The following is an 18,360-nucleotide window of genomic DNA, read 5'->3' as shown; positions in this document are numbered from 1 at the left end:
AAGATGTTCAAGAACTGTAATTGCAGCTTTGACACTGGCCCCAATATCACAAAAATAATTAAGTTAAATCTCTAAATCAGTCTCAACTCAGTTTCCAAATGAAAACATTAAATGGTTCAATTTCAGACTCAGTTGTTTTGTAATAACTACCCTATTCAACCCTCCTCTGTACCCAGGCCATTCAAACTATAGAACTACAAGGAATATTCAGTCTGGGACGAAGGCAATACATATTTACGCCCAATATTGTAATCAGTCTATTATCTCTTGGTTCTGACGATGTATTCATAGATCCTTTCTAAACAAGTTTGTATAGGGTCCAGATGAGAACGCCGACTTGGACATTATGGGATACCAATCGCTCTTTATAAACAAGAGGGCCATAATAGCCCTAAATCGCTCACCTGAGTAAAAGTGTTTGATATTTGTAATCAATATAGCTTGATATTTGTTCTCAATGCTGAACATTTGGTCCAAATTTCAAAACTGTAGCTTCAAAAATAAGAAAGTAGGTCAAAAGGTCACCTGACAATGTCAATATTGATATTTGTTTTCAAAACAGTACATATGGTCGAAATTTCATAATGCTTCAAAAATAAAGAAAGTAGGCAAAAGATCAAAGTCAAGGTCATCCGAGGATAACATTAATATTTGCTTTCAAAACTGTACATACGTCTAAATTTCATTACTGGAGCTTGAAAAATAACAAAGTAGGCCAAAAGATCACAGTCAATGTCATCCAATGACAACATTGATATGTGTTTAAACAAGAGCTGTCACAGAGACAGCGCGCTAGACTTTTCCGCCGCTTTTTGGTGTATGGATGACATATGGCTTTGAAACTTTGCACACTTGTTCACCATCATGCCCCAACCTTTTAAATATTTGAGGTGGTACGCAAACTTTAACGTAAATTCTAAGTCGAAAAGGGGGCATAATTTTGTCAAAATGCTTGATAGAGTTACCTCCTCCTGTGTATAGGTTTGGGACATGATGGTGAACAAGCGTGCAAAGTTTCAAAGCCATATGTCTATGGACTTTGAAAATATTTGAGGTGGTACGCAAACTTTAAATAACGTAAATTCTAAGTCGAAAAAGGGACATAATTTTGTTAAAATGCTTGATAGAGTTATCTCCTCCTGTGAATAGGTTGGGGGCATGATGGTGAACAAGTTTCAAAGCCATATGTCAATGGACTTTGAAAATATTTGAGGTGGCATGCATACTTTAACATAAGTGGTGACTAGGATAGTTGTCCTTATTCTTGAATAGTCGAGCTAAAAACTGTACACATGGTCAAATTTTCATTACTATAGCTTTAAAAAACTGGTCACAGTCCAGGTCATCCGAGAAAAACATGGATATTTGTTTTCAAAACCTTATATATGGACCAAAGTTCATTGCTGTAGCTCCAAAAATAAGACAGTTAATGTCATCCAAGCACAACATTGTTATTTGTTTACAGAATTGTAAACATGATCAAAATTTCTTCGCTGTAACTTCAAAAATAAGACAGTAGGTAAAAAAAAGGGTGGGACCAGCTTTGACCCAAGGGGCATAATTTGCACAATTTTGGTCGAGGGCCAATATATGATGCTTGTAACAAACTATGGTCTGGGCCTAGCGGTTTCAGACATGAAGATTTTCAAGAATACCCTATGTAAAGCCACAGCAACCTCAGTGCGTGGCCAGTTTTGACCACCGGGCATATTTGATGTGGAAAAGTTATTGTGTTTAGTACAGACACACGAACGACGGACAGTGCACCATCCAATGAAATCAATAAACTGCCTTAAACTCTGAGGATTTGATAAAACTACAGCGGCATCAAATAACAATGTCTCTTCTATCATACATAGCTTTCCTTCTACACATGAAAAGTAAATTCTTGTTTATACACGGTGTATTCTAATTCACTATCCACGCAAAAGATAAGATTGTAGCTTACAATGGTCTACATGTAGTTCAATGGAAAAGTCTGATTATTAGATTCATCATTGAGTAAAAATGAAATTCTTCTAAAAGGTAAAGAGATAAAATAATTACTTTGACCTATAATATATAAAACACAATAATTACCTTAGAAGTGACTATTTTGAAGAGTTAATCAGATTTAAAATATATTCCCTTGTTACTAAAAATAGACAATAATGCAATCTCTAACAAAAAGGGAGCCCATAAAGCAAGACTTGCTGCCTTTGCTTCAAGAGTAAACTTTACATAACTATCAGAATTTAACAAAATGTATTTGTAGTGAACTTGAAACCCACGGGGTGGGGCCAATTTTGACCCCAGGGGCATAATTTGAACAAACTTGATAGAAAACCACTAGACAATGTTACATAACAAATATCTAAGCTCTAGGTCTCATGTTTTTGTCAAGAAAAGTTTTGTAGTATTTCCTTTAGGTTGCCATGGCAACCAAAGTTCTGCATGGAATTCATTTCTTTGAACAATTTTGAAAGAGCACCAACCAAGGATCAATCCTTTAAAGTTTCATTAAAATTGTCCAAGCTGTTCAGGAGATGATGTTTATAAGCAATTGTTGACACTGGACGACGCACAACGCATGACGCACAACAGAAGCCTAACATAGACCGATCACAATAGCTCACCTTGAGCACTTTGTGCTCAGGTGAGCTCACAATAACACAAAACAATGTGTATATAAGGTGTATTTCCATTAAAAAGATCATAAAATATGAAAATATACAGTGTGTAAAATAGAATTATATCAATGATATGTAATTTGCATTTGGAATGTAAGATTGAACTGCAATATACATACAATAATTGTGTCAACAAAATGTTTTTTAAAAAAAGTTCATTATAACTGTACTTAAACTCTTGCTATGTTTTTTTTATTTATCTTCAAACATTTCCAAAAATAAAAGCTATGGTTATCAAAAAAAATAAAGTGTAAAATAATTCATCTAGATTTATATTTACAAAAGAATGATGATATAAAAGTTGATATGTTTATACATATAAGGGTATGAAAAAGGCTTATCATACAGTCTAAAGCTTTTAAGCTTAAGTCATAAAAAACAACTATTTACAATTATTTAAAACTATTTACAACTTTCAACATGGTGCACAGTAAAGATTAAATCATTCCACGTCTTAAACAAATGTGCTAGTTAAAAATCCCCGAAGAATGTCTGGTTATTGATTATAAGGAAAAACAAAATTGTTTCCGATTTCACTTCAAAACCAATTCCCAATGTAGGGTAGGTAGGTCAAGCGTTTCAGTTTGTTTCTTATTTTTGGTAAAGATGTGTCCCAGAATATCATTGGCACACATATAACTATTAACTTAAAAATCTGTTTTGTCTGAAATAACATTAACAAGAGTGCTCTGTATAAACAATACATTTTAAAAGCATATTTCCAAAGTAAACAACAACATAATTATGCACCAAAAAGGCGAATAAAAATGCGGACAGAAAACAGAAGGCTATGTCAGGAAACAGGAAACAATTTTATTTTTGTTTATGCTGTATATTTGTTTTCTGTTTAGTTTTGGGAGATTCAATTTATTATAGGCAGGATTTTATTAATAATATTTTACTTCGCTCCACAATGCTTGCTTCTTAAAGCACTTATATAGGACCACTGTTGCACCATTATCTGAATGATAATTAACAGACATAATGTATTCCAAGAACGAAAATATGGCATTTTTACAATGACATCAAGCTACTGGACTTCACTTCTATTGCATAAATTTATAGTTTAACATCAAGTTTTCACACAAATATTTTTCAAAACTGGTATTTCCTTTAAGTTAAAATCAATTTAATAATTCTCAAAACTCAATGTACTGAAAAAGTTTATGCCTTCCAAAGGAATTATTGCAATAAACAACCCAAACCATCATGGGATATGCCTTTCTAAGAATGCTGTTTAAAACTTGATTTCTTTTCATTTTCAATGAACCAAATTAAACTAATCACAAATATCACAAATTAAATTTAAAATTGAATTTGAAAACTGTTGAAAGGAAAGTAGCAGTATTAATTTCCATGGTAATGTTAATGCTGCTATCAGCACAGATGAAGCAGTGCTGTGGCAACGAACATCAGCAACGTTGATACACTGAGCGCAATCACACCCATACCCCCCGAAGATGCCCGGAACATCTCATATTCCGGTACATAACTGCTTGAGCCTGAAAAATAATCAAGATATTACCATTTGGCTATCAACACAGATGCATCAGTAAATCACCTGCGCGCCCAACTTTCATCTTTAAAATGAGTGCAAAAGGCCAATAGCACCATAAGAGTTTTGGAACATTTCATATTCAATCCAACAGGCTGAAACTTTTTATTTCGATAGAAATTAAAACATTTGAAGTGTTATTAAAACAGAGGTATTTCTAATTGAAATTTATTGTGATCATTTCTTTTATTTCTAGTCAAGTCATGGACTATTACAATTACTATAATATATGCAATGTCCGACATATGAACACTTAATATATGCATTAAAAACATGTTTCTGTCTATGTATATATATATATTTATATCATCATATACAGATTTAATCAAATGAATGAAACTTACGACTGAGAATAACTGTATTTTCGTTCCCTCCTTCGTTGTTTTCCGCGTGGCATGTATACATACCGTAGTCGGCATCGGAAATGTCATTGATACGGAGTTTCATCAGCACATAGTTAGATCCGAAGTAGGATTTCATCACATATCTGCAAAAAACATCCATAATTACTAGGGATGCAAACGAATATTCGAATATTCGAATATTCGATCAAACGTTTGGTATTCGAATGGCAAAATCGGTATTCGAATATTCGAAAAAAAAAGTTGAATAAATAAAATAAAAAAACCATTGACCTACAAGGCTGCAATTGTGTATTTAGTTCTTTTGTCATGTTTTTACAATGATTGGCCCCTAATGCCAGAGGTGTGAATGTGATGACAATACACTAAACACGCGTCATATGTCATTTAGGGACATATCGCCGGGTACTATAAAAAGTCCCCGTAATTTTACAACTTGCTATTGGACAAGTGACACCAATGCCTTTGCCAATTAAGGATTTAAGGAAACGGCCTTCACACTAATGTGCTGTCTTGGTTGCAGATTAAGCTATGCAACATTGCTCAAATTGCCGTGATACTATGTATGGCATTTGCTACAATAATGCAGATGTATGTGCTGTTAAATGTTTTCCATGTTTCGATGCACTGTTCTTGCTTTGAAATGTTACTGTATAGTATAGCGTTTTAGGATATATTGCCTCTACTGATGTAGAATAATCAAATTCATAAATGTTTCTTTTTATCATTTTACTAGTTCCCGAGTTGGTTTGGTATATAAGGTAGAGGTCTATCCCAGAACGAGACTGCTCGTCCTACGGAAAGACCCTCCATTGGCTCATTACGCCATATGATTAGGAATCCATCTAATTTCACATTGTTTCACAATATGAAGGCAGCGGAATTATTCGATTTTGATTTTTGATTGTTCATAATGAATTACCGTTTTCTATATAAAAATGGGGAATTTCAGAGGCTCATATGGGGAAATCAGGGTCCGCCGCGCGTAGTTGCTACGACAAAGAAGGATCAAAATGAATTGGCTATTACTTAAGCGAATGATAATAATAGTTTAATACAACTTCGAAAAGATGTATTTTGGTTATCGAATATTCGAATATTCGATCGAAAGAATTACCGAATATTCGAATATCAATTTTGCCATTCGTTTGCATCCCTAATAATTACACATTAGGCAGAGAGACTGCAACTTTTCTGACTTGGAATAAGTTTTGAATCAGACATGCACCTAAGTTATAATTCACTCCTCCTATCTACTGAAAGCTTAGATCCACTATGTTAAAGATCAGCTGCCAGTGTTTTTTTTTCACTGCCAGTACCTGGTGTTTGGGAAGATAAATGACTTTGGAAAATACAAAATCATGCCAAATAGCTAATATAATGGCAAATATACATGATTTTACTTTTTCATGCATTCATTGAATTGTAAAAGAGCTAGCCATGTCAAGATATTGTTGTTGTTTTTTCAGGAAATCATTCATTCACAAAATGTCAACTGTATTTACTCATTATGAAAATATTATGAAAGCACCAAGAGAAAGATTTTTATCCTGATCCCCGAGCGCCATGTTGTCAGGATTATATGGACAATTGAATGAAATATGCATGGACCGAAATGACAGCTGATTTGTCGCTGACATTGTATGCCGTTGAGGCAGTTTTAAGATTATGACCATTCAAAGTTTGAGGATTGAGTGTGTTATGACCATGACCTTTGACTCTATGACCTCAAAATCCATAGTAGTCATCAGCTGGTCACCAAAAATCTAAATGTTAAGTTTGAGGGCCATGGGTGCAGGCATTGACAAGTTATCACATGGACAACCTTTTACCATTCAAGGTCACTGTTACCTTGACCTTTGGCCCGATGACCCCCAAAAACAATAGGGGTCATCTACTGGTCAGGCCCAACCTCCAAGTCAATTATGAGGGCCATGGGTGCAGGCATTGTTGAGTTATCACTCGGACAACCTTTAACCATTCAAGGTCACTGTGACCTTGATCTTTGACCCTACGAGCCCCAAAAACAATAGGGGTCAGCTACTGGTCAGGCCCAACCTCCAAGTCAAGAACGAGGGCCAAGGGTGCAGGCCTTGTCGAGTTATCACTTGGACATCCTTTTACCATTCAAGGTCACTGTGACCTTGACCTTTGGCCTGATGACCCCCAAAAACAATAGGGGTCATATACTGGTCAGGCCCAACTTCCATATCAAGTTTGACGACCATAGGTCTAGGCATTGTTGAGTTATCACTTGGACAAGCTTTAAAATTATTTTACCATTAAAGGTCACTGTGACCTTGACCTTTGACCCGATGAGCCCTAAACTCAATAGGGGTCATCTACTTGTCAGGCCCAACCTTCATGTCAAGTTTGATGACCATACGTCCAGGAATTGTTGAGTTATCACTCGGACAAGCTTTGGTCTACCAACGGATCGACCGACCGACATGCCTGTGCAAAGCAATGTACCCCTCTTCTTTGAAGGGGTGCATAATTATAACATATTTCTATGTCTCATACCATACGTTTTGTATAGAATTTTTTTAACCATTTTGTGTCTTATAAAATATCTCAACCATTTTACAACCAGTTTGGTGCCTTGAGTCAAAATATCTCAACCATTTTGCTACCAGTTTGGTGCCTTGAGTCAAAATATCTCAACCATTTTGCTACCAGTTTAGTGCCTTGAGTCAAAATATCTCAACCATTTTGGTCCCTAATTAAAATATCTCAACCATTTTGCTACCAGTTTGGTGCCTTGAGTCAAAATATCTCAACCATTTTGGTCCCTAATTAAAATATCTCAACCATTTTGCTACCAGTTTGGTGCCTTGAGTCAAAATATCTCAACCATTTTGCTACCAGTTTAGTGCCTTGAGTCAAAATATCTCAACCATTTTGGTCCCTAATTAAAATATCTCAACCATTTTGCTACCAGTTTGGTGCCTTGAGTCAAAATATCTCAACCATTTTGCTACCAGTTTGGTGCCTTGAGTCAAAATATCTCAACCATTTTGCTACCAGTTTAGTGCCTTGAGTCAAAATATCTCAACCATTTTGGTCCCTAATTAAAATATCTCAACCATTTTGCTACCAGTTTGGTGCCTTGAGTCAAAATATCTCAGCCATTTTGCTACCAGTTCAGTGCCTTGAGTCAAAATATCTCAACCATTTTGCTACCAGTTTGGTGCCTTGAGTCAAAATATCTCAACCATTTAGGTCCCTAATTAAAATATCTCAACCATTTTGCTACCAGTTCAGTGCCTTGAGTCAAAATATCTCAACCATTTTGCTACCAGTTTAGTGCCTTGAGTCAAAATATCTCAACCATTTTGGTCCCTAATTAAAATATCTCAACCATTTTGCTACCAGTTTAGTGCCTTGAGTCAAAATATCTCAACCATTTTGGTCCCTAATTAAAATATCTCAACCATTTTGCTACCAGTTTGGTGCCTTGAGTCAAAATATCTCAACCATTTTGCTACCAGTTCAGTGCCTTGAGTCAAAATATCTCAACCATTTAGGTCCCTAATTAAAATATCTCAACCATTTTGCTACCAGTTTAGTGCCTTGAGTCAAAATATCTCAACCATTTTGGTCCCTAATTAAAATATCTCAACCATTTTGCTACCAGTTCAGTGCCTTGAGTCAAAATATCTCAACCATTTAGGTCCCTAATTAAAATATCTCAACCATTTTGCTACCAGTTCAGTGCCTTGAGTCAAAATATCTCAACCATTTTGGTCCCTAATTAAAATATCTCAACCATTTTGCTACCAGTTTGGTGCCTTGAGTAAAAATATCTCAACCATTTTGGTCCCTAATTAAAATATCTCAACCATTTTGCTACCAGTTCAGTGCCTTGAGTAAAAATATCTCAACCATTTTGGTCCCTAATTAAAATATCTCAACCATTTTGCTACCAGTTCAGTGACTTGAATCAAAATATCTCACCCATTTTAGTGCTTAGTCAAAATATTTCACCCCAAATTTGTGCCTAGTTGAGATGCCTAGACATATCTAGTCAAGATAAGTCTTTAACTATCAGACGAGTAAAAAAACAATAACATAATATTCATAAACTTACTTATTTGGATCGCTGAGCAACTGGTCCTCCTTGTACCAGATAATCTGTTCCTGGGTAGGTACAGGGTTGCCCTTGGCTTCACATGTCAACTCTTTACTGTAGCCCGGGGCTTGATACACTTCCTTACGGAACTGGTGGACAGACACCTCTGGAGCAACTAAATTGAAAAGAAACATAATTATTTTTTTTTTCTCAAACATATACCATGAATCTTATGTGTCGCCTGATGGGATTGCCCCTCCTTGAAAAACTCAAATAAACATTAATTTTAATGTACAAGGGGTCACTACAACTTCTTATCTGAAAATAAATAGAGGTAATTCTCTTCATCATCAGTATTCCTACCGAATTGGAGGATGTAGGACCAAGTGTTTAGGATTTATAAAGGAAAAAGCATTTCTTGATAAAGGACACCAGAACTGTGACCTTTCACACGGCACAAAGTAATCCCTATGTGTATGCCATGTCTTGCAGGCAACGAAAAAGATTCACATACAACTATGTACATAAACATTTATTTGTTTATGTTGTACATTGAATAAAAATGAGAATCTGTGACAAAACAGGACAAATTGCTTGGGGGTTTTTCCACATAATCAATGGACTTAGGTCAACAAGTGTTTTGGCAAACAAGATTGAACTTTCTATACAAACACACATATTATGAATGTTTTGTCTTTACTCTGAAATATTTTTTTAAGTTAATGACACAAATTATAATGAAATTTTTGCACAGTGACAACAATTATGATGCCGTTACCAAGGAAATGACACACTATTTTTGCAAAAAGAGAGTCAAGCTATTTCTTTGAAAAGAAGAAAAGCTAACAAACATTGGAGTGTCTTATTTACCATGCACTAATACTTACACAGAACACCGAGGTATATTCGTCTAACATCCACCCCTGCTGTGTTTTTAGCTATACATTTGTACTCCCCTCGATACGACCGGTCCACTGATGGGATTACTATCACTGGGGACTGAAATTACAAAATGAATCAATGTTTACCAACTTTTTTATATGTTCCCAACAATGGACTTATATGTCAAGTTTAGAGTCAACATGCTGTATTCTTACAAAAATAAACAAAAGCAGCATGGCACTGTGCAATGAAACAGATAGAAACTGCATCAATCCAGACGATAGGACCTCTGGATATTTGCCAGGTAATTAATTCATGAAGATGCTGGAATTTGATTTGTTATTTAGACTGAGTAGGGCACACTCCAAATCCCTAAATAGAAATCATACACTACTTCCCATTATATGTCATAAAATGATAGGGAGAACCAAATAATAATCATTGTCATTATACATACTGTAAGCTCCCTGCCTCCTGTGGGTAGGACCCCGCCTCCTGACATCTGCCAGGTAATCATGGGTGTGGGGATTCCACTGGCACTGCACCTCAGGGTAAGTGGGTCTCCCTCCTTCTGTGTGGTGTCAGAGCTTGTGAAGATGTCAACCACCTGTGGCTTCTCTGTGGATTAAACACATTCTTTCTAGCATGTATATAATTTCACATAAATGTTTGGATGAATAAAAGCTAAAGGAAGACTTTTCTTTGCAGTCACCCACTTATGGTAAATTTACATGAAGCAACAATTCATTTATTGGTTACTTTTTTCTTACTTCAGTATCTAAAATTTACAAAATCATATAAACATTTCCCAAAACTTCACTCCAATTAAGTCTCAAATGAGCCCAAAAGTTGAGTTTCCCCAGTAAATCTCAGTTTATTCCCTCAAAAAGTGTAAATGTCTTCTATCATTACTCCAAATATGGTAAAAAACAACCCTGATACAAGATATCTAGAATGATTTCAAAATCAGTTAGAAATAACCTGCTCATTGGTATTTTGGTTACAACATTTTTCTCTCATTTTTGAATGCTTGAGCATTTTACTATTGTTACAGAGATAGTCTGAAAAAAAAAGAAACCTGCTGAGCAAAGACCAATACTTGTCTTTGTTTTAGTCAACAAGGGGCATAACTTGATAATTATTAAAGGCAGAGTCTTGCTATACATGTGGTTAATGTGTCTGGCAACTAGTGTGGCAAGTTCCATTTGATATTGTTTGAGTTTTGGCCATTGAAAGTAAAAGTTTTTGCACTACCAAAATGATGCTGCCGACACCAATGCCGAGGCTATAACAATACTAACCCTAACCCAGACAAGATAATTAGAATTAAACTGAAAATGACGAAAGCAAGGGTTTTGCCTTCACTGTTACCACATTCCACTTACGTATTACTTGAATCATTCGACTGTCATTAGCATTCTGCTGTCCTCCTAGCTGTACACGGCAGATGTACAAAGCCTGGTCGGATTCCTGCACATTCTGTATCTTCAACCTCCAGTTGTTGGCTGCTGGCTTGTCTATCTGATACTTGAAGGCATTCTGTGTGTCTGTGTCCGTAGATATGGAGATGGTGGTGTTGGACATGAAGTTCTGTATCAACCATTGTACCTAAAATAATTGAAATATTTATTAAGTTATTAAGGTTTCAGTAATGACTTTGATGTACCAGAAGGAGATAGATAAGTTGTGTATGGGCAGACACAGGGGTGGGAAAGGATAAAAGCAAAAATCCCCAGACTGTACACAGTAGGGTCCAGAAGGCTGAGTAGGGCTATGTCTAAGTAGGGGTCACAGAGGGCAAAAGCCCCTATTATGCTCCTGAGTTTAAAGGATTTTATGAGCCTAAGATTGCATCTGAACCTATCAGTACTAGTTGTTAAGAGTGAACAGCATTGCGTAGGAAGATTCTTAAACCTGTAGATATTTACAATAGATTATCTAAAGAAGCATAAATGAGAATATGACCAGGGCATTTGGATAATAATTGCCGCAGTGAGGAAATAACTGCCCAAATAATTATTTAAACCTTGTGAATCACAGAATTATCAAAAGATCATCCTTGTACTTTGACAGTTAACTTATTTTATTTCCTAACCTCTGCTTGGGGTCAGGTGTGTAAGTACTGGTAATGGATAGTTAAGGAGAACTCAAGTTAAAATGAGTAATCACTTTCCTGTGTGTGCTCCAGTAATAAAAAACTACTTAGCTGTCAAGTTAAAGTAAAAAAGGGCAAAATCCATCAGTTTTGCATCTTGTCAAAATAATGAAACAGTAGCCAACCTTTTTATCTGCAGGTTTATTATCCACTACACAGGCCATGTAACAGTCCTTGTCTTTCTCCACCACTAGCGTCTTGTAATTGTACACCAACTGGGTTTCTGGAAAAGTCTGCCGCAATCGAACCTTTGGATCTGCACCCCATGCTTAAAAAAACAACAAGTCCTTGTTCTTCCGATTCTCGGTAATTTCCTTGAGATATAGTTATTTTGAACTTGACCAGAAAGTATATAGAGTGTATATATATATACATACAGGTCTAGTCTGCCTGGTTAGCTCAATCAGTATAGCCTTGGACTCTGAATCGGACAACCCGGGTTCGATTCCTGGGCGGACCAGGTCACTTCTGTTGTGATTGGTTATGAAATCCTTTCTACGACCATTCACACTGTACCACTAGTCATTCTAAAATGCCATCCAGGCTTTTTTTTTAATGATGGTTAGTCCAGGCGAACCATCATTAAAAAAAAAGCCTGGACGGCATTTTAGAATGACTAACTGTACCACTGCCCCTGGCATGTACAGAAATTGTCAGTTCCTTGCAGAGGTGAAGGCACCTAGTAATGGTTCTGCCCAGGATAGGTGTGCGGTGGTTTAACTACTACCAACCACCAACATACAGGTTTATACATCCCTCTTCAACCACCCACAACCAGGACATACAACACTCAAAAACACAATGCAGTATCAAACCCGGCATACAAACCACCTTGCATACTCTATTGTATGCACTTATAAAAATTAAAGGGGTTTCCGGGTTTTCTGTAATTCCACCAACCTGTCATTTCGCACCTTGTGCAGGCTCAATAAGCACATCAGTATTCTATCTGCTATTTCGATCGGTAGGGTACAAAGTGATCATCAGTAGTGTACAAAATGACCAACAAAGAAATACAAGATGACCGTAAATTAGGGGGAACAACATGACTAGGTCCCCATCTTTGCTTAACTGAGCTTTGACAAGTTCATTGGTACATTTACAAGTCAATGTCAAGACTCTAAAGCCGCTGTTTATATGGACTAAATTAATACCTGAACTGCTGAATGTCACTTCCGTAACAAAATTTCATTGTTTATAAAGCTTGTACACACTTACCTGTGTAACAGTACAGCAACAGGAACACAGAACCTATCTTAATCATAGTTTTAGACGAAGGTAAACCCTTCAATTCATTTGTTTTTGCTTCAAATTTTAATTTCTGACTCACACCTGGGACAGGTAAAAATTCAGGTAAACAATAATTCACGAATCAGTTAGACGAAAATTGTTTCCAAAAATCGCCTCCCTTTGCATTCAAGCGAAGTTACTCTTACTGAATCTTACTCATTCGGAATTTTCTGATGATATCGTTCAGGCATTTCCTGACTCTGACTAATGCAGTGATTGACAAAAACATTTCTTTTTTACCGAAGAGAGCTTTTAAACGGTATGAATTCATATATTTATGCATGTTTTTTCGCACTTTTTAATCGCATGGTATTTATAAGATTAAACACAACATTTCAATTTCCTTGTATTTTAAAAATAGTTTAAGTTTTTGACTGTGTTGTCAAAAAACAACAACACACAACCAGCTGATGTAACCTACACAAAGATGTATTTGTAATATTCAGATTTCGCAATCTAGGATACCCCAAGTAAGTATGGCATGAAAGTACATTTAATTTAATTTTAATAGGATGCTATAAATTTGCTCAATCAAAAGAAATTCCACAATATGACTAGCTTTGACCTTTTTTTTTACCAATTAATCCATAAAACTCCCTTGAAGGTGATGGCATTGAAGATATAATAATCCTTTGTTCCGTACAAATATGTCAATATTTGGTCTCAAATTTCACTATGACAGAGCGATGATTACCAAGATAACCAATGCCTGATACAATGCTGAAAAGCTTAAGTTATGAACAGTCTGCAGGGCTTTTTCTATAGTACCCACGGGTCCGACTATCAGACCCATTCCCAAAGCAAAATATAAGATATATATTTTCCCAATCTTCTAAAAAAAAATCCCAATAAAAAAAATAGACTAGACAGCTTTTTCTTTTAACTTTGAAATTCCCAATTTCGGCATTTTCACGATGCAAAATTTCGCAAAATGTCAAGGGTCTTTTTCCCAAAATGGGCAGAAAAAGCCCCTGTCCGAAAATCAGTATTAAAAAAAATGTGTGATGTAATTTTAGTATTTTCAGAGTAAAGTATTGGTCTGTGATGTAATTTTAGTATTTTCAGAGCGAAGTATTGGTCTGTGATGTAATTTTAGTATTTTCAGAGTGAAGTATTGGTTAGTGATGTAATTTTATAATTTTCAGAGCAAAGTATTGGTGTTTATTATCAAACTCACAGCATGATCTGAGTTGGCATTATCTGCTCTGATTACTGCATATCTTAATTTCTTAAAGCTGGTTTCAAAATTAGTCTCAATGAATCCTTTGTTTTTGTGATATAAAATTAGATGTTATTTCATGGGTTCTACTTGGCATTTTGTAAATTGAAGAATTTTCATATCAAACTATTTTCAGATATCCATTTGAGGTTATGTTCTCTGTACACTGGAGGTTAACAAGATCTGAATTTCCAATTTTTTAGATTTCATATAGGATAATTGTTTGTTTATTTATAAATGCTTAAGAGAAAAACATGTTTTAACAAAAGTTTTATTTCAAGAGTGAAATATTTACATTTAGTTTAAAAGGTGATATGTTTTGGCAATCTTACAGGTAGACAAACATTTTTGTCTATTTATTCCATGCCAAAAATACTGTATATGAAAAAATATTTACTTGTATTAATTTTATCCAAAAGTACACCTATTTGTATGCGAATCTAGACAAATTGTTATTTTGGCAATACCTTGTTGATATTTTATCCCAGCTTTGTGTGGAATACTGTTTGATTTGTACTGAGAAGCTGGGCTCAAATTAAAATTGATAAATTAACTGTTAATAATAAGTTAAATTTCACTGATTAATCGCTATAAACCACCAGAAAGCCAGACTGAGTATATAATAGATTTCGTCTTTGGAATGACATGGTCTGACAGAGAATTGAGCACACGTCCTCCTGAGATGCACATTGTTAACTTAATCAAGTAAAGTATGATTACTATGATGTACATGTGTATGTTGAAAATGTAAATGAAATTCATTTGGTGAAGATTTCCTTTAAAATATCATTGATTTGTTTGTGAGGAATTAATTTGGTATCAGACTTACAAAATGCTTTTTAAAAATCTGATTGTGCCATATTGGAGAGTGGTTGGTTCATACATTAATCCTGATGGGTAACCAGTAGGCAAAGCTTGATATGCTTCAATAAGTAGTGTGCAATATAGTACTGATTTTTTTAAATTTATCTGCATGCTTATTTAATTCGCTTTATGGTAGCTCTTCAACCTATTAAATTAATATAAAATATATACTCCAGTATGTTATTGACAATGTGATATTTAATATATTTTTCATTGTACCAATATTGATTTTGAAACTTGGCAAAATATTACTTTCTGCTGTACATCTGTTACCATAATCCTGAAAACAAAAATAATCCTCTATTATGGGTATGAGTTATATATGATATGATAAATGTGAGAGAAACAAACATCTTTAACTCTAATTTTACTAAGATGTCATGGTTGTACGGAAAGAGTCTATTCATGTGAATATGGAAATAATTGCGTGAGATTCAGGTGAAGTACATACTAAAAATAAAATAAAACTAATATAAAAACAAAGGCTGCAGTGCATCTTAAGTTACCATGGAAGCAAGTAATTGTTGATACGATAATCTTTAGGTGATGTTATATTCTTATGAAATGCCTGTTTGCCTCCCAGACTCACTGGAATATTGGACATTTGACAGTTAATTTAGCAGCCAGCATTGTTTTAAAGGGTCTATTGATTTACATCAGAAACTTGGGCTTTAAAAGTCTTGGAAGAGATTGTTATCGTCTGTCTCATGATAGCCTTTGTTGTTTTTAGAATGCTGACAATGCATATTATGTTGTTTTATTATGAAGCGTGGATTCAGTAAATATTCATTTGCTTGCACAAGTTTTGATTTGTTAAATGTTTTAAAACACTATGAAACAGTAGCAATTCTATTCAGGTATATTTTCTCATTGGTCCAGTACACAATATTGACTCTATATTAGGATTTTAGCTATGGGGTAATGGGAGGGTACTGCACCTTGTCCTTTTTTGGTAGCACCCTTCTGCACTCATGGAGACCAGCATGTGTTGTAACCCTCCTGCCTTCATACATACTTGGCATATTTATCAGTTGAAACTTACTTTTACTGCAATCAAGCACAATTCCTACTATATTTTTATGCCCCCTTTTGAAAAAAGTGGGGTATATTGTTTTGCACATGTCGGTCGGTCGGTCGGTCTGTCTGTCTGTCGGTCGGTCGGTCGGAATACCAAATGGTTTCCGATCAATAACTTGAGAACGCTTTGACCGAGGGACCTCATACTTGGTATGTGTATTGGTCATCACCAGCAGATGAACCCTATTGATTTTGAGGTCAGTGGGTCAAAGGTCAAGGTCAGTGTGACCTTTACATGAAAAACGGTTTCCGATCAATAACTTGAGAACGCTTTGACCCAGGAACCTCATACTTGGTAGGTGTATTGGTCATGACCAGCAGATGAACCCTATTGATTTTGAGGTCAGTGGGTCAAAGGTCAAGGTCAGTGTGACCTTAACATGAAAAACGGTTTCCGATCAATAACTTGAGAACGCTTTGACCCAGGGACCTCATACTAGGTAGGCTTATTGGTCATGACCAGCAGATGAACCCTATTGATTTTGAGGTCAGTGGGTCAAAGGTCAAGGTCAGTGTGACCTTTACATGAAAAACGGTTTCCGATCAATAACTTGAGAACGCTTTGACCCAGGAACCTCATACTTGGTAGGTGTATTGGTCATGACCAGCAGATGAACCCTATTGATTTTGAGGTCAAAGGTCAAGGTCAGTGTGACCTTAACATGAAAAACGGTTTCCGATCAATAACTTGAGAACGCTTTGACCCAGGGACCTCATACTAGGTAGGCTTATTGGTCATGACCAGCAGATGAACCCTATTGATTTTGAGGTCAGTGGGTCAAAGGTCAAGGTCAGTGTGACTGTAAGCTGAAAAAAGGTTTTCTGATTGTCCATATTTTATTTTCTTATATAGTAGACAGTAGAAATTTATATGTCACTAAATGCATGAGTTGAAGTATCAGTTTTCAGTGAACATCTAGTTTAATTATGCCCCCCTTCGAAGCAGAGGGGTTATATAATTGCTTTGCACATGTCGGTCGGTCTGTTGGAAGACCAAAGCTTGTCCGAGTGATAACTCAACAATTCCCGGACCTATGGTCATCAAACTTGACATGAAGATTAGGTATGACCAGTAGATGACCTGCCTCATATGCATCCAATGACAAATCAGCTGTCATTTCAGTCCATGCATATTTCATTCAATTGTCCAAATATTTCTGGCAACTTGGCGCTCAGGGGGCATAATGTTTGACAAACATCTCTTGTTTGAAATTCATAATGTTCAACCTCTTCACTGCCAAATACAATGTGCCCTTCTCCCCCTTAGCACCCTGCCCTTCTTATGCAGCACCCTGCCCTTCTTCTGCAGCACCCTGCCCTTCATCTGCAGCACCCTGTCCTTCATCTGCAGCACCCTGCCCTTCTTCTGCAGCACCCTGTCCCTCTTCTGCAGCACCCTGTTCTTCTTCTGCAGCACACTGCCCTTCTTCTGCAGCACCCTGTCCCTCCTCTGCAGCACCCTGCCCTTCTTCTGCAGCACCCTGCCCTTCTTCTGCAGCACCCTGTCCTTCTTCTGCAGCACCCTGTTCTTCTTCTGCAGCACCATTTCCTTCTTCTGCTGCACCCTGTTCTTCTGCAGCACCTTTTTCTTCTTCTACAGTACCCTTTCCTTCTTCTGCTGCACCCTGTTCTTCTGCAGCACCCTGCCCTTCCTCTGCAGCACCCTGTCCTTCTGCAGCACCCTGTCCTTCTGCAGCAACCTGTCCTTCTTCTGCAGCACCCTGTTCTTCTGCAGCACCCTGTCCTTCTTCTGCAGCACCCTGTCCTTCTTCTGCAGCACCCTGTCCTTCTTCTGCAGCACCCTGTCCTTCTGCTGTAACATCATGTTCTTCTGCAGCACCCTGTTCTTCTGCAGCACCCTGTCCTTATGCTGCAGCTCCCTGTCCTTCTGCAGCACCCTGTTCTTCTGCAGCACCCTGTTCTTCTGCAGCACACTGTTCTTCTGCAGCACCCTGTCCTTCTGCAGCACCCTGTCCTTCTGCTGCAGCACCCTGTCCTTCTGCTGCAGCACCCTGTTCTTCTGCAGCACCCTGTTCTTCTGCAGCACCCTGTCCTTCTGCTGCAGCACCCTGTCCTTCTGCAGCACCCTGTCCTTCTGCAAACCTGGCTAAAACCCTATATATTCCATATTCACTAACACATAATCATGTTAATGAAGGCCTATTACCTCTGATTTTAAGAATTGTTGAGTTATGTCCCTTGTTCGACAGGAACA

At 36.7% G+C, this 18,360-nt stretch overlaps 2 protein-coding genes across 3 annotated transcripts in view; one reads left to right on the top strand and one right to left on the bottom strand.

Moving 5' to 3' along the window:
• Nucleotides 1–2,662: 2,662 nt before the first annotated feature.
• On the bottom strand, nucleotides 2,663–13,073 carry LOC128233378 (protein amalgam-like). The gene is made up of 8 exons (XM_052947031.1): nucleotides 12,914–13,073; nucleotides 11,821–11,963; nucleotides 10,926–11,148; nucleotides 9,998–10,158; nucleotides 9,546–9,657; nucleotides 8,677–8,833; nucleotides 4,569–4,711; nucleotides 2,663–4,171 (listed from the first exon to the last, which is right to left on the bottom strand). The coding sequence occupies exons 1-8, from the start codon at nucleotides 12,957–12,959 to the stop codon at nucleotides 4,047–4,049; spliced, it is 1,110 nt and encodes a 369-aa protein (XP_052802991.1). The 5' UTR covers nucleotides 12,960–13,073; the 3' UTR covers nucleotides 2,663–4,046.
• Nucleotides 13,074–13,145: 72 nt separating this feature from the next.
• The window catches only part of LOC128233377 (N-chimaerin-like), a 32,690-nt gene continuing 27,475 nt past the window's right edge, over nucleotides 13,146–18,360 (top strand). Inside the window, exon 1 of one of the 2 annotated variants that reach the window (XM_052947027.1) lies at nucleotides 13,146–13,244. The gene's annotated coding sequence lies outside the window, so the exon portion shown is untranslated. Of the gene's footprint in view, nucleotides 13,245–13,435; nucleotides 13,456–18,360 lie in introns of those variants that run through there. The other variant, XM_052947029.1, reaches the window with a different exon arrangement.

The sequence above is a fragment of the Mya arenaria genome, chromosome 5 (assembly GCF_026914265.1).
Source record: "Mya arenaria isolate MELC-2E11 chromosome 5, ASM2691426v1".
Classification (NCBI taxonomy): domain Eukaryota; kingdom Metazoa; phylum Mollusca; class Bivalvia; order Myida; family Myidae; genus Mya; species Mya arenaria.
Note: the sequence above shows the minus strand (reverse complement) of the source record. Positions and strands in the feature narration are given on the sequence as shown.